Raw genomic sequence first — 16,735 nt, 5'->3', positions numbered from 1 at the left:
AGATCAGGAGATGCACTACTGGTAGTGTAGTTACAGCTAATTGTTACCAGTCCCCCTTCAAGGGCAGTAATATGTCCACTCTGCTGGTCAACAGCCTCTTCACCTCTGCAATCTGAAAACGTAGTAATAATAGTTTTTTTAATAATCAATAATTGTATAATAAAAAAAGCTAAGATTCAGATAAAGAGAATAGGAAGGAAAAACACTATACTGTACCAAAATAGCATGCACCCAGGATAAGTAAAGTATTCCTAAACCAATGTGCCATTATGATTCATGTATCGAGGAAGAATAGACTGTTATAGACATGTTCCATCCACTTTAGCTGAGAAGTCTCATAATTCTGGGGCTCTGTAGTAGGGGAGGAGCTAAATGTATATTCAATTGTTCAGTTGAATTGTTGTTGGAAATGATACCACACCGAAACCTGCAAAGTGTAATACCATGGATAATGAAGCTAGTTGATTTGGAATTATATGACCCCTTTAGGTGTATTTCTTTTTAAACAAAATGACTTGATAAAATTCGGCCTTTACTATCAAATCCTGTAGAAATGCATTGAATAACGGCAAAAAGAAAGCTCAGGAAATATATATATATATTTATATATATTATTATTTTAAACAAATATTTAAACCCTTAAATTCTCCATCGTGTTCGTCAGAAAATACCCTTTCCACAGAGGGGTCACATTAGTTTGTAGCCCAAACGGTACGCTACAAGTTGGCACATCGACAGCGAGAGTCTTATCTTTTCATAGAGGGGTCATATACATTTTTTAAGCCAAACACTATAGACGCTATAGACATATTTGTGAGAAGATCGATTTTCGGGATGTCTCATGGTCTGACAAACACCGCTGCAGCTCGGCCACCAACCACTGCAAATGCAGAAGACCACTATAGGCTGATGCGGTGGATTGAGACACAGCCCTTGAAAATACGGATATCTCTAGCTGAAAGGAGTAAACGCAAACTATGAGACTCCACTGACACCTATTGACTCTCACTAGTAACTTGCCCTTGAAAATACAAGCAATGTCAAGGTTTCACCTTGTTGGGCAGAATGTTGAACACTAGATGGAACTATTGTATCATTATTATACATAGAAAAACCTTGTCACAACCTTGTCACAGGACTTCATAACTGTGGAGGACAATCTATAGGAGGAGGACAGACAAAGAAGATCTGTCATATAACTGATCAAGAGGCAGAGAGAACATCTCAGTGGTAGTGGCTGAAGAGTGAGAGTCAGTGGACGAGCCACCTGGCTAACTTGGGCCTAATCAACCCGTCCTTCAGGAGGTGTAGTGGGCAGCACATGCAGGATAAGAAGGTACCTCACCTGAAGATCAGCCAGAAGCTGCAGAAAAGGCAGTTTATGGATAAACATTTTTTTTTTTACTTGCTACTTACACTTGCTTACCATATTTAAATGTTGAGGAAGTTCTAAGAATGACAAGGTCAGTTATATTTTTATTGTCTATTTTTGCATAAATAACTAATTGTCAATTGTATTGTATGTTGTGCACATTTATTGAACACTAAATCATCACACGAGCAATTAAATATTAGGACATGACGATATGTGAAATTGAATTATTTTTCGTATCTCGTGACCCAGACCAAAACAGTGTAAGATCCTTAGATGTTTGTCTTGTCCGTTACCAGTCAGTTGGCTTCAGGTATGCTCCTCTAAAGAGAGCAGTACATGGATTTACAACCAGAGGACCAAACCACTGAGCAGGCCCATGTTGAGAGCAATGATGTCATGTAAACCATGCATATTGTATGTATATCAGTGGAGGCTGCTGAGGGGAGGACGGCTCCCAGTAATGGCTGGAATGGAGTCAATGGAAAGGTATTAACCACATGGAAACCACATCTGATACCTTTCTATTCACTCCATTCCAGCCATTATTATGAGCCATCCTCCCCTCAGCAACCTCCACTGATGTATATGATGCGGTTAAAAGGTCTGACTAGCAGAATAGGAATACACATCAAATTGACACAATCTGTAAATGCTCAATTCAATTTAAGGACAGGTGAAGGAGTTGAGTCATAAACTTTATTTACAGGAGACATTAACAGCATTTACTAGTGTTTTGATGGCTAAAAGTAAGGGTTAGACACCAGTTGGAAAAACTGGATACATCCCTGCTGATGTGGTCTCTGCTGAGGTTTTTGTACAGTGTGTGTAGGTTTCTTGTCACTGTAGGCCTCACAGAACATTAGTACAGAGCAGAATCTGTCACGACAGCAGAGATCTCCAGATCCAAATGTTTTTTCTCTTCATTCAGTTTTACAGATGTTAGAGTGTTCAGAGGATCTGCTTTCTTTATAAACTCTGAACCTGAGATGTAGAGGAAGAATTCTGGTCTTTGTTCTGTGTCTTGCTGATACCAATATAATTATTCTCCAGCAGTAGCTGTTCTGCAATAGTTGTAAGACAGCGTAACAGCATGAGGTCCTCACAACTGACACATGCATAGAGAATGGTTTTAATATAGATACATTCAATTGTTCATGAAAATGTATTTGAAATGGAATTGAATTCAAATGGCAATACGCATATATCCGTATTGTATTGTATTTTATTGTATTAACTAAATATGGTCTAAAAATGAACAGAGACAAACTGACAGAAAGATCTAAGCAGTCTCTGAAAGTTTCCTCCTGTTTTTATACTATACTGTTTCTATAGTGTTGTTCAGATCATCCTCTACCATAAGTTCCTCCCCTTAACATTCAGTAGGTATGTTATGTATGTCATACAGGATGTCTGTTTCCTCCCATGGTTCTTGACAGGTTTTTGTACAGTGTGTCAGAGTTTTCTGTCACTGTGGTTTTCATGGCACAGTAGTACAGAGAAGAGTCTGTCACTTCAGCAGAAGAGATCTTCAGATCCACACGTTTGTCCACTTTGTCAATGGAAACTGTCAGACGAGGAGGTGGGGGAGTAGCTTTAAATATAGACCCCTCTGGTGTGATGTACAAGAGGAATTCTGGTTTGGATCTGGGATATTGGCGGTACCACTGTAAAGTATCACTACTGTAGGAGCCAGTGTAGTTGCAGGACAGAGTAACACCTTCACCCTCAAATACACACTCTTCAGTTGTGGCTGATATTATTTCCTCCTCATTACTGCAACCTGAAATAAATAATGTTAAACATCTTTTGGATAAATCATATTGCAATTCATGTACCATAAATGCTTCATCGAAATATGTCTGCAATCCAAAAATGCATTGCAAAACCTATGCACTTACCAATGAACAATGAAAAAAGCAGAATTGCATTAAACATCTTCATGGGGCCTGAATGACTGGCTATATGCGTTGTCAAGTAAGAGTGTATCACTATTCTCTCCTTAAACATATTGTAGACTACATACTGTACTGTCAAAGTACTCATTGACTTTGTAGCTCCACCTCGCTACACTAAAGGTGGTTGGGTATTTGAGTTCAACTGTCTTTCTGTGTTGGATTGCTGCAAAATGTCATCTTCATGATTTTGCTGTAGTTCTGAATAGAGACATTTCAGCTCATGACTGCCCTCTATTGGTATTGTCTCAAAATGTATGCTCTTCACAAAAAACAATGGAGAAGAATAAGACTAGTACTGCCCATAATCCTCTAAGGCAGTGGTTCCCAAACTGTGGGGCGTGCACCCTAGTGGGCGTGCGAGGGGTCGGCAGGGGAGGAGCAGGAGTCTCCCCAATCCCACTTTTTACCTCTTGAAGCGCTCGTCCCGCATGCGGGATCAACATCCAGCGAAAAATCATATCGCCATATTCATAACCGAACCATAGCAAAATGTTATATATTTTTTCTTCTCAAATATAGGACTATTTTATATCGTTTTATAGATACACCTCTCCTGAATCGAACCACGTTGTCCGATTTCAAAAAGGCTTTACAGCAAAAGCAAAACATTAGATTATGTTAGAGGAGTATATCGTCAAAGTAGCCACATAGCCCTTTTCCGACCAACCACATGCATCACAAATAACCAAAAAACAGCTAAATGCAGCACTAACCTTTGACAATCTTCATCAGATGACACTGCTAGGACATCATGTTACACAATACATGCATTCTTTTGTTCGATAAAGTTCATATTTATATATAAAACAGTGACGTTGAGAAACTATTTTCCCTCAAATGCATCCGGTGGATCAGCACTACAATTTACTAAATTACTATTCGAAAACATTTTTAAAATGTAATATTGTCATTCAAAGAATTATAGATTAACATCTCGTGAAAGCACCCGCATTGCCAGATTTAAAAATAACTTTACTGGGAAATCACACTTTGCAATAAAAGGGGATGCTAATGCTCAGAAAAATAGGCTAGGCGACAGGTTGGCGCCATCTTGGAACAATCTAATATCAAATCTACTCTTGTATACTATTGTAATTATTCCCTTACCTTTGATTATCTTCATCAGAAGGCACTTCCAGGTATCCCAGGTCCACAACAAATGTAGTTTTGTTCGAAAAAGTTAATAATTTATGTCCCAATAGCTTCTTCTTGTTAGCGCGTTCCGAAGGCTACTCATAATGTATGAAGCGCTTGTCCTCACGAATGTGCAAAAAATATATATTTAAGTTCGTTCAAACATGTCAAACGTTGTATAACATAAATCTTTAGGGCCTTTTTCAACCAGAGCTTCAATAATATTCAAGGGGGACGGTTGCATTGTCTTTCTAAACGTTTCGAAAGTGGAGGGTAGCCAGGGGCACCCGCGTCATAATGGTGATGGCCCTCCCCCTGTGACCAAGATCCACAGCCTCTCAATCGGTCAGTTTGTACTGTAGAAGACTCAAACCACTTTGTAAAAACTGGGGTCATCTAGTGGAAGCCATAGGAAGTGCTCAATGAATCCTAACTCGCGGTGTGTTTTATAGGCAAAGTGCTGAAGCTGAGTCCGCAAATCAGATTTCCACTTCTGTTAGGATCTGTCTCGGGGTTTTGACTGCCATATGAGTTCTGTTATACTCACAGACACCATTCAAACAGTTTTAGAAACTTTAGGGTGTTTTCTATCCACATCTACTAATTCTATGCATATCCTAGCTTCTGAGTTTGAGTAGGAGGCCGTTTAAAATGGGCACGTATTTTTTTCAAAAATCGCTGTAGCGCCCCCTATGCTTGGCGTGGGTTAAGAGGTTTTAACGAACTTAGTTTGGCTTTATACTTATTCTTGAAATTTGTAATAGTAGAATGCACAAGTTGCAATTTCGAAATTGGGTAGTGCATTGTCAGTTGTCATGTTATTCATTGAAGACCTTAGAGGAGCTATTTATAACTTGTCAGCAATGTCCAGATCAACTAGCCCATGTCAGCTAAAGTTTTTTTATAATGTTCTTTTAGCCCATAGATGTTGTAAAAAAAATTGTCACTCAAATATCACATGAAAAAACATTAGAAAATGTTATTTATAACAGAAAAATGTTTTTTGCACCCCATAACTAAATGTATAGCATTTCAGGAAATAAGCTTATAAACTGCAAAATTCTCTCCACAAACAGGGAGGGTGTGTGCAGTTTGAACAGTGCTTGTACCCTTTACAAAAATAGGTGGGTTGAGGTCGCGGGATGTTCCACAATGCTGCAATGGGGGCACATAGTGAAAAAGTTTGGGAACCCCTGCTCTAAGGAAGCAAAACTACACCATACATTTTCTTCATTCTGTATTTATTCTGACTAGTATCTTTGATCATGTTATATCAGAGCAGGAAGATGCAGACAGTATAAAGTATTAAATCCTGAATAATATTAATATTAAATGTGTTTTCTTTCTTCTTTTTCAATTGATGTGGAGATGCAGGAAAAAATATGTATTCACGTACTCTAAATAATAACTGATTGATCAGAGTACAATGCACTGTTCATCCCCAAGGGTCTTGACAGGTTTTTGTACAGTGTGTCTGGGTTTCCTGTCACTGTGGGCTGCAAGGCGCAGTGGTACAGAGCAGAGTCTTCCAATTCAACAGAGGAGATCATCAAGTCAACACGGGTCTTCTCTTCATTCAGTTTACCAGTGTGCCGTGGAGTCGCAATGGATTGTTTCTGTACAGACATGCTGCTTTGTAGGATCCAAAGAAGACATTCTGGTCTAGATCCGGGGTATTGACGGTACCATTGTAGATTATTAACGTTGCCCTTGTAGTTGCAGGAGAGAGTGATGTCTGTTCCTTGGAGAGCATTGACTTCAGGCTTCACTGGAGTTATTGTTTCCTGCTCCATACTATCAGCTGCAACAACATAAGTATTGTCATTGTGTTAATGTTTATTCCTCATGATAAAAAAGGCTTGGATTAGGTGCTCATAAAGTATGACAAGAGAAAGAATTTAAACTTTCCAGTAAAATGCAACTTAGTGTTTAATGCAATCATTAACTGAAAAAAGCAATGTCACTATATTCAAAATGTTATTTGGTTTAAGCTGAGAATTCAGCACTCACCTACAAATGCAGAGAGGAGAAACAGTAATATGAGTGACATCCTGACACAGACTAGATAAACCAACTGAGAGATAAGACAGTGAGAGAGCTGAGTAGTTCCTCTACAGAGACATCCTCATGGTTGCAGGTATACCCAGCCTATACCAGTGTTTGACTATGAGGCCCCTCCTCTGATAACTGGATATGTAACTCTTCTTCTGTTTAAGGGTTTTCAGTTCCTATTGGCCTCCTCCTCAGTTTATTTCAGACTTTATTTGAAAATGTATTGTTTTTGCTGTTGTTTGTTTGTTTTTTCAATAGATAATACCATACCATGCTATACTATATATACCATCTGCAAATAAACCTTCACTAAGAATAGTAGAATATTGTGTCACTGTTGATGAGAATGAAGATCATTCCAAACAAAAAGCCTTCATCCCACATCTTTGTACCAGAATGTCTGTGGGCTCTATGGCACAGTAGTACAGAGCAGAGTCTGTCACTTCAGCAGAGGAGATCTCCAGATCCACATGTTTGGATTCTTTGTCATGATTTAGAGTGAACCCTGGTGTATTATCCACATACTCCATAACCAGTAACTGTGGTGCTGATTTCAGATATTGTGATAGCAGTTTACAAATGATTCATGCAATAGAGACTCCATTTCATGGCGTTGTGGTCGAACAAAATAACAGATGTTTGTAAAACCACAAACTGTCAGATCCTCCTCATTAGCTCATTTTAGATGTAATTTCAATCTGGAAATGGATAGGGAATGCTACTGTTAGTTTTTTCAATGGATCAACAATGCAATACCGTATGTATCATCTGCAAATAAACCTTATGATATGATTCATAATATGGCTTGGAAATGCTTTCTTTATTCTTTTTCTTTTTCACAATTCTACAGTTGAAGTCGGACTGTTACATACACTTAGGTTGGAGTCAATAAAACTCGTTTTCAACCACTCCACAAATTTCTTGTTAACAAACTATAGTTTTGGCAAGTCGGTAAGGACATCTACTTTGTGCATGACACAATTCATTTTTCCAACAATTGTTTACAGACAGATTATTTCACTTATAATTCACTGTATCACAATTCCAGTGGGTCAGAAGTTTATATACACTAAGTTGACTGTGCCTTTAAACAGCTTGGAAAATTCCAGAAAATGATGCCATGGCTTTAGAAGCTTCTGATAGGCTAATTGACATCATTTGAGTCAATTGGAGGTGTACCTGTGGATGTATTTCAAGGCCTACCCTCAAACTCAGTGCCTCTTTGCTTGACATCATGGGAAAATCAAAATAAATCAGCCAAGACCTCAGAAATAAATTGTAGACCTCCACAAGCCTGGTTCATCCTTGGGATGAAACGCCTGAAGGTACCACGTTCATCAGTAGAAACACTATTACGCAAGTAGAAACATCATGGGACCATGCAGCCGTCATACCGCTCAGGAAGGAGACACGTTCTGTATTTTAGAGATGAACGTAATTTGGTGCGAAAAGTGCAAATCAATCCAGGAACAACAGCAAAGAACCTTGTGAAGATGCTGGAGGAAACAGGTACAAAAGTATCTATATCCACAGTAATACGAGTCCGATATCGACATAACCTGAAAGGTCGTTCAGCAAGGAAGAAGCCGCTTCTCCAAAACTGCCATAAAAAAAGCCAGACTACGGATTGCAACTGCACATGGAGAAATGTCCTCTGGTCTGATGAAACAAAAATAGAACTGTTTGGCCATAATGACCATCGTTATGTTTGGAGAGAAAAGGGGGAGGCTTGCAAGCCAAAGAACACCATCCCAACCGTGAAGCACGGGGGTGGCAGCATCATGTTGTGGGGGTGCTTTGCTGCAGGAGGGACTGGTGCACTTCACAAAATAGATGGCATCATGAGGGAGGAAAATGATGTGGATATATTGAAGCAACATCTCAAGACATCAGTTAGAAGGTTAAAGCTTAGTCGCAAATGGGTATTCCAAATGGACAATGACACCAAGCATACTTCCAAAGTTGTGGCAAAATGGCTTAAGGACAACAAAGTCAAGGTATTGGAGTGGCCATCACAAAGCCCTGACCTCAATCCTATAGAGAATGGGCAGAACTGAAAAGGCATGTGCGAGCAAGGAGGCCTACAAACCTGACTCAGTTACACCAGCTCTGTCAGGAGGAATGGGACAAAATTCACACAAATTATTGTGGAAACCTTGTGGAAGGCTACCCGAAACGTTTGACCCAAGTTAAACAATTTAAAGGCAATGCTACCAAATACTAATTGAGTGTATGTAAACTTCTGACCCACAGGGAATGTGATGAAAGAAGTAAAAGTTGAAATAAATAATTCTCTCTACTATTATTCTAACATTTCACATTCTTAGAATAAAGTGGTGATCCTAACTGACCTAAGACAGGGCATTTTTACTAGGATTAAATATCAGGAATTGTGAAAAAATGAAATGAAAAGTACTTGGCTAAGGTGTATGTAAATTTACGACTTCAACTGTATATATCCATCATCTTTGAAATGCAAGAGAAAGGCCACAGTGTATTATTCCAGTTTAGTGTATTATTCCAATTTAGATTTTGGCACAATTTAGGTTTTGGCACTAGATGTCAGCAGTGTATGTGCAAGTTTTAGACTGATCCAATGAACCATTGTATTTATGTTCAAAATGTTGTATGTAGTCTGCCCAATTGTGCCTAATTGGTTAATATATACATTTTGATGTACATAACTGTGCACTCTCCTCAACCAATAGCATTGTATTTTTTCACTGTAATAGCTCCTGTGAATTGGACAGTGCAGTTAGACTAATAATAATTTTGTAACGAACACAAGGGAGACAGAGAGCTGGTTTCAAGCGCAGAGCGCAGCAAGTGTTTAATGAAAGGCACCATAGGAGGAGGAAGATAGCTAGGTCCAGGGCGGGAAATTTTCTTGTTACATACAACCTCTTGCTAATCACATTAGCTCAACGATCCCGTAGAGGTTAAATCTCCACTTGAATCTATCATCAATACCCCCTGGTCCAATTACATCCTTCTGCAAAACATATTCAGGGTAATCATTTGTGGATTTAATGTACCAGAAGATGGAGCTGATTAACTGGTGTTATATTTATATCTTAGAGACACATCTTCTCCTTCATAAGAAGCCACTTCTCTCTTCGACTGCGTAACTAACTCTGTCTGCTCTGCTGCACTCTGGAAACAAAGAAGAATGGCATGGGTTCTATATGACATTTTTGTGGAAAATGTGTTAGTCACATCATATCTAATTGATCTTTGGATGGTTCTTCATGGTCTGTGGAGTCAGATCTTTGAAAAAGTGAATTTTAAGTGAATTTGTTTTTTTTAGGAAGTTCTATCTGCATAAACACATTTCAACTTGGTTCTATAAGATTCTACCTGCAATCCAATCACAAGCCTGAGCAAATACAGACAGACCAATCAGAACACGTCCCTCTCTAAGTATGGTCTAAGCTGATCTAGCCAGCAATAATGGCATGCAAGCAAAAATAACAACACTGTCAGAAGTCTTAAAGTAAATGATGTTGTCACATCGGTGTTCAGTAATGATAGTCATTTGTCTTTCCTAATGTATTTGATGAGGTGTTACTACTCTATCTTGGTAAAATTGTGTTATTCTATTATTTATGTATTCAAATAGGTACAGTTTTCTTAAAAACTGAACATGTCTAATTCAGAAGACCAAGATTGACAAACTGACTTATAAATGTCTCAGGATTTTGATACTCTGCACTTTAGGTACATTTAAGGTGATAATATTAATGGGTTATGAAAGAACAATTAATTGCAAAACAGTTCTGAGTTCTCGAATGTGAAAACTTTGATGCTCATTTATTTTGCTTTGCGCAGATAGAGTCTTAAAGTCCCATGGTCACAACATGTCAGGATTCCAGTGACATCAGGGTATGAGAAAAAGATAGTGAGAGCCGTATCCTACCAAAGATAAGTGCAGCAAGAACAACAGAGGTCCACAGCCAATGTCCCATAATTATCATAGGATACACAGAGCAAGACACCCTGATGTTACAATACAGAAACGGGTGTGCTATCTTGATTCCTGTCTTTGTAGCAGCACAGACCTAGACCATGCAGCACAGCACAGAGGGAATGTTCAAATACTGTAAACAAGTCATTTTAGAGTAGAAAGCAACACTTACTTGATAATGTGGCCCTCTTGTGGTTGATGCTGGTTGATGCTTACTCTATTCACAATACTGAATATTGCTTTTTCTAAATTAATCTAAGTAGGCCAACTGTAAAAATAAAGCAATGGTCTATTTTCTAATCTATGCGATATTGTAATGGAATTTTAATGTCTCTTACATCTACATTTACAACCTGGTCTCAGAGCATTTCGTATTATCCTGTAAGTAAATCCAACCACCCCATTTACTATGATTTGTTACATTTCGTATATATTGTGTACTAATATTATGTACTAATTTGTGGATGTCTATCATCCATTTTGAAGATATGTTAAGAATTACAATTTGTATAATATGCTACGAATTTGCTAAACGTACAATACGTTACGAATTTGCGAAATGTATGATAAGTTATGAATTCCAATTTGTTGTGGCTGAAGTTAGCTATGTGACTAGGTGGCTAACATTAACGTTAGCATTAGGAGTTAGGTTAAAGGGTTAAGGTTAGGATTAGGGGAAGGGTTAGTTAAAAGGGTTAAGGATTTGCCTAAAGTAACTTTCTGTCTTATGTAACCATAACAAACATAAAATGTCATGCTAATTTCAGTGTCCCAGATTCAAATGTACTATTATACGTCTAGTCTATGAGACTAGGCTGACATTTAGAGCTGAATTGGAAGAGGTAGCTTTATTGGCTTTATTTAAAAAATGACTTACTCTACAATCATCATCATCATCATCACTATGATTATCATCATCTGCTACCACTAGTCTTGGTAGTATCAGGGAGGTAGTGAGAAGGTTACTGTGTACATTTTAAAGTGGTGCTGTATACTGTACAGACAGGTGTACTGTCATTGTGTAGCTCAGTATGTTTTTGTAAAGGGGTTGTATCTCCTGTTGTCACAGTGGGCTTCAGAGCACAGTAGTACAAAGCAGAGTCAGACAGCTGCAACCTCTGGATCGTCAAGGGGACTGATTTGGAGTTGGCATCTAGATCAGCGTGAAATCTCTCCTTGAAGTCAGCAGCATTGTCCCCAGTTCCAAATTTTTGCTGCATAAGCATATACTTGGGGTAGTCGTTTTCTCCCTGTTTGTACCAGAATAGATATGGACTTGGATCGTCTGTTTCGTAATGACAGGCAAGTGTTATTTGTCCTCTTTCAGTAGCCGTCTCAACTCCTTTTGTCTGTAACACTCTGTCTCCTCTGCATTCTGGAGAGAAATTATATACATTGAAAAAGAAAGGCTGTTTGATGATTTATACCCATTAAATCATTAGAAGCATATAGAGTGAGCAACTTTCTCTATTTTACATGATAATAGAAAGGTATCATTTAAGCAATGGCTAGTAAGCAAATATATATATATTTTTTTTATCATACCACAACAAAATGCAGCAAGGATCAAAATATTCTTCAGCCATGATTCCATGTCTGCTGTGAGATGGGTAGGTAAGGAGAGAGCAAACACACTCGACTCGCATGTGTCACCACTTCTTTAACTCTGCTTTAGGAAGCATTGAGGAGGAGCTTCCACTAGGCTCTCTAAGAGAGTTATATCATACTATCAAATAGTTTTTGTAAGGGGGCTGTATATTCTGTTGTCACAGCACAGTAGTACACAGTAGAGTCAGACAGCTGTAACCTCTGGATCATCAAGGGGACGGATTTAAATGTAGTTAAATTGAGATGGGCATCGAATCTCTCATGGAATTCAATGGCATTATTTGATCCAAAAGTCGCATATACTTTGGGAAGGTGTTAGCTCCCTGTTTGTACCAGAACAGATTTAGATTCATATCCATCTGAGTCTCAAATTGACAGTCCAGTGTGACCTGTTCTCCCTCAGTAGCGATCACATCTCCTGGTGACTGAGGCTTCTCCTCTGCATTCTGGAAAATAATGTAATACACATTTGTATTAGGGAGAAAATAATCCAGCAACATGATTGAGGAAATAAAAAAGTATGAATTTCATACTGGTAGTATTGTACTGATAAATATATGTTTGTTAAAAGAAAGGATTGGAGCAAAGGCATTAAATGAATACGGAAAATAATATTGTCGTACCTTGACAACATGCAGAAAGATTCAGTACATTTCTCAGCAAAGAGTCCATGCCTACTGTGAGATAGGTAGGCAAGGAGAGAGCAAACTTGTGTCATAGGTTCGTGAAACAACTTCTTTAACTCTACCATAGGAATCATTGAGAAGGAGCTTACACCAGGCTCTCTAAGAGTCTAACTGTTAATCACACTATCAAATAGTTTTTGTAAGGGGGCTGTATATCCTGTTGTCACACTGTTGTCACAATCCTTGTCTCTAAGAGCACAGTAGTACACAGCTGAGTAAGATGGTTGCAACCGTTGGATCGTCAAGGGGACAGATGTTGAGTCTTTATCTAGAAGGGCATCAAATCTCTCCTCAAATCCAGTGGCATTTATACTTCCTGAAGAAAAACGTCCCAACATAAACTTTGGGAAGTCATTTGCTTCATACTTGTACCAGAACAGGACACATTTGCAGTAACTGAAGTCTGAAATTGACAGTCCAGTGTGACCTGTCCTCCCTCAGTAATGGTCACATCTCCTGGTGGCTGAGTGACTGTGTCTTCGCCTGCATTCTGGAAAAGTACACACATTAGAATTAGGGGAGAGGGGAGTTAAGCAACATCATATAGGGAATTAAAATGTATAAAATTAGTAGTAGTTGTAGAAAACTTAAACATATGTCCCGTGTGGCTCAGTTGGTAGAGCATGGTGTTTGCAACGCCAGGGTTGTGGGTTCGATTCCCACGGGGGACCAGTATTGAATTTTTTTTAAATAATTATGAAATGTATGCATTCACTACTGTAAGTTGCTCTTGATAAGAGCGTCTGCTAAATGACTAAAATGTAATGTAAATGTTTGAAAAAATGAAGGGCTTGGAGCATAGGCAGAAAACAAATTAGGAATGTAATATTATCATACCATAACAACATGCAACAAGAATCAGTAAATTCCTCAGCCACTCTGATGTAACAAGGCCATGATGACACTATGAAATCCTTGTCTCTTTCTGTGTATGTGGGATTATACAGTGGGATTCAGAGCACAGTAGCAAAAAGCAGAGTCAGGCAGCTGCAACCTCTGGATCATCAAGTGGACAGAGCTAGATGTGAAATTCAGCCTGCAATCAAACCTCTTCTTGAACTAATCACTATTGCTCCCTTCTGCCTAAATGACTACTGACCCTTAGCACTCACGTCTGTAGCCATGAAATGCTTTGAAAGGCTGGTAATGGCTCACATCAACACCATTATCCCAGAAACCCTAGACCCACTCCAGTTTGCATACCGCACCAACAGATCCACAGATCATGCAATCTCTATTGCACTCCACACTGCCCTTTCACACCTGGACAAAAGGTACACCTTTGTGAGAATGTTATTCATTGACTAAAGCTCAGCGTTCAACACCATAGTGCCCTCAAAGCTCATCACTAAGCTAAGGACCCTGGGACTAAACACCTCCCTCTGCAACTGGATCCTGGACTTCCTGACGGGCCGCCACCAGGTGGTAAGGGTAGGTAACAACACATCCGCCACACTGATCCTCAACACGGGGGCTCCTTAGGGGTGTGTGCTCAGTCCCCTCCTGTACTCCCTGTTCACCCACGACAGCATGGCCAGACAAGACTCCAACACCATCAAGTTTGCAGACGACACAACAGTGGTAGGCCTGATCACCAACAACGATGAGACAGCCTATAGGGAGGAGGTCAGAGATCTGGTCCGGTGGTGCAAGAACAACAACCTATCTCAACGTAATCAAGACAAAAGAGATGATTGTGGACTACAGGAAAAGGAGGACCGAGCACGACCCCATTCTCATCAACGGGGCTGTAGTGGATCAGGTTGAGAGCTTCAAGTTCCTTGGTGTCCACATCCCCGACAAACTATTGTTGGGTTCAACATTTTGAACATGGAGATATTAAATAAACGATAGAGAAGAAGCATAGAATCAAATGAGAAAGTTAAAGGTTCTCTGTAGAAAGCCAGAAGGCTTTGGAATGTGTTTGTTGGAGGAGAGGAGAGCGACGTGTTGATATAGGGTAGACAGATGGATATCTGTGGATTAGGTGAAGGAGGGGTTGAGGTCAGCAAATGAGGGGTGAGGTCAGTTCCCCTTAAGGGAGTAATCAGGGTTTAGTATCTGGTTACCTTGTTCCTGTTGGACAACATTGAGAGCATCCTGACTGGTTGCGTCACTGCCTGGTACGGCATCTGTTTGTCCTCCGACCGCAAGGCACTACAGAGGGTAGTGCGTATGGCCCATCACTGGGGCTAAGCTGCCTGCCATCCAGGACCTCTACACCAGACGGTGTCAGAAGAGGTCCCTAAAAATTGTCAGACCCCAGCCACCCCAGTCATTGCCTGTTCTCTCTGCTACCGCATGGCAAGCGGTACCAGAGCGCCAAGTCTAGAACCAAAAGGCTTCTCAACAGCTTTTACCCCCAAGCCATAAGACCCCTTAACAGGTAATCAAATGGCTACCTGGACTATTTTCATTGTGTCCCGCCACTCCTCCCCCCCAACCCCTCTTTTTTCTAGTTTTGAATGGACCGTCTCTTCTCAAACCTTTGAAGCCCCACCCCAAAATACAGAGTTGTCAGATGAGCAGAAGTAACAGCAGACTTCTTGCTGCTGCTTGATACCTCTGTCACATGCTCAAAATGCAGGGCTGAACTGAAATATGATTACCTTAGTCGCCCTCTATTGGATATTGGATAAAACTGTCTTATTTATTTCCATTTATTTTCTTGATTTTAGGGTAAGAGAGTTGCTTTAGGCAAGATCTTCAAGATCTTCATTTATTCAACATGAGGCATTCATTCATTCACAGTTTTTTGATGTCCTATTTAAATCTACAATCTAAAGTATAAATAAGCAACACATTCAGATAGATTGCATTTTGTCACTCTTCCATTCAACATTTTTAACATTTGTTTTTTATTGTTCATTGAAAATCGTTCATTGTTCATTTTCAGTGTGTGTTTTTTGTCTACACAAAGTAATGATGAAATAAAAAATGAGGGGATGTCTAGGGGATGTCAGTTTTTTTCTCCAGGTTTTTGTACACTGTGCACAGGTTTCCTCTCACTGTGGGCTGCAGGGCACAGTAGTACACAGCAGAGTCAGACAGCTGCAACCTCTGGATCGTCAAGGGGACTGATTTTGAGTCTGCATCGAGACGGGCATCAAATCTCTCCTTGAACCCTGCAGCGTTGTCTCCAGATCCAAATGAATAACGGCTCAGCATATGTTTAGGGACGTCATTTGCTTCTTGTTTGTACCAATATAGATATGCATTATTAGCACTGGTGTTATATTGACAACTCAGTGTTACCAGTCCTCCTTCTGTAACAATCACACCTCCTGGTTGCTGTTTCACATTGTCTCCTGTACACTCTGGGGGAAAAAGAAAGACTGAGTGATAATTTGAAAGATATTAGAAATCATAAAACCATAGTTAAAATTAGTAAAAGATAAGATAAACCAATGAGGGAAAAGGTTCCATCATACCGAAGCAGAATACAACAAGAACCAGCCAAATGATCAGACAGAGTACCATGGTTATACAGAACACACTGAGAGTGACTGTGAGTTACAGTAAGAGGTAGAGATCCTCTCTCTGTCTTCCATGTCCATCTCAGCCTGTATATCACCATCAACTGACAGACATGAAGGAGGAGCCTGTTCAAAGACAGGAAAGATTGAATGGAAATGTATTGGTCAATATTACCTTGTCAGTATTATATTCTCACTCTTTGCAGTACATTAGAGACAAAGTGAAACACCTACCTCTAGCTCAAATAATATGGTAAATACTGACAATGACGTAAATTATTTATGAAGTGATTATGATTAACTTATTTGAAAATAAATGTTTGAAAACGTACACATATTCAATTAATATTCTTCTACTGTATATGCTGTACAAACTAATTCACAAAATATGTCTCCTGTAATCATATGTACAGTTTGAACAGGATCATTTGTATCTCCTCCCTATAACATAAAACCCATTCAATGGTGGCTCTTAATTAAGTATG

General features: G+C 39.4%; 3 gene segments (V, D, J or C); all 3 read right to left on the bottom strand.

Moving 5' to 3' along the window:
- Positions 1-2,375: 2,375 nt before the first annotated feature.
- On the bottom strand, positions 2,376-3,779 carry LOC115156932 (T cell receptor alpha variable 14/delta variable 4-like). The segment is given in 2 exon segments: positions 2,376-3,155; positions 3,274-3,779. Coding segments are annotated over 2 exon segments (528 nt in total).
- Positions 3,780-5,686: 1,907 nt separating this feature from the next.
- On the bottom strand, positions 5,687-6,797 carry LOC115156946 (T cell receptor alpha variable 17-like). The segment is given in 2 exon segments: positions 5,687-6,265; positions 6,475-6,797. Coding segments are annotated over 2 exon segments (444 nt in total).
- Positions 6,798-15,462: 8,665 nt separating this feature from the next.
- LOC115156952 (T cell receptor alpha variable 12-3-like) lies at positions 15,463-16,508 on the bottom strand. The segment is given in 2 exon segments: positions 15,463-16,091; positions 16,206-16,508. Coding segments are annotated over 2 exon segments (417 nt in total).
- Between the last annotated feature and the right edge of the window lie 227 nt (positions 16,509-16,735).

The sequence above is a fragment of the Salmo trutta genome, chromosome 21, assembly GCF_901001165.1.
Source record: "Salmo trutta chromosome 21, fSalTru1.1, whole genome shotgun sequence".
Lineage (NCBI taxonomy): Eukaryota > Metazoa > Chordata > Actinopteri > Salmoniformes > Salmonidae > Salmo > Salmo trutta.
The sequence above is the reverse complement of the archived record's forward strand: the minus strand, read 5'-3'. Positions and strand labels throughout refer to the sequence as shown.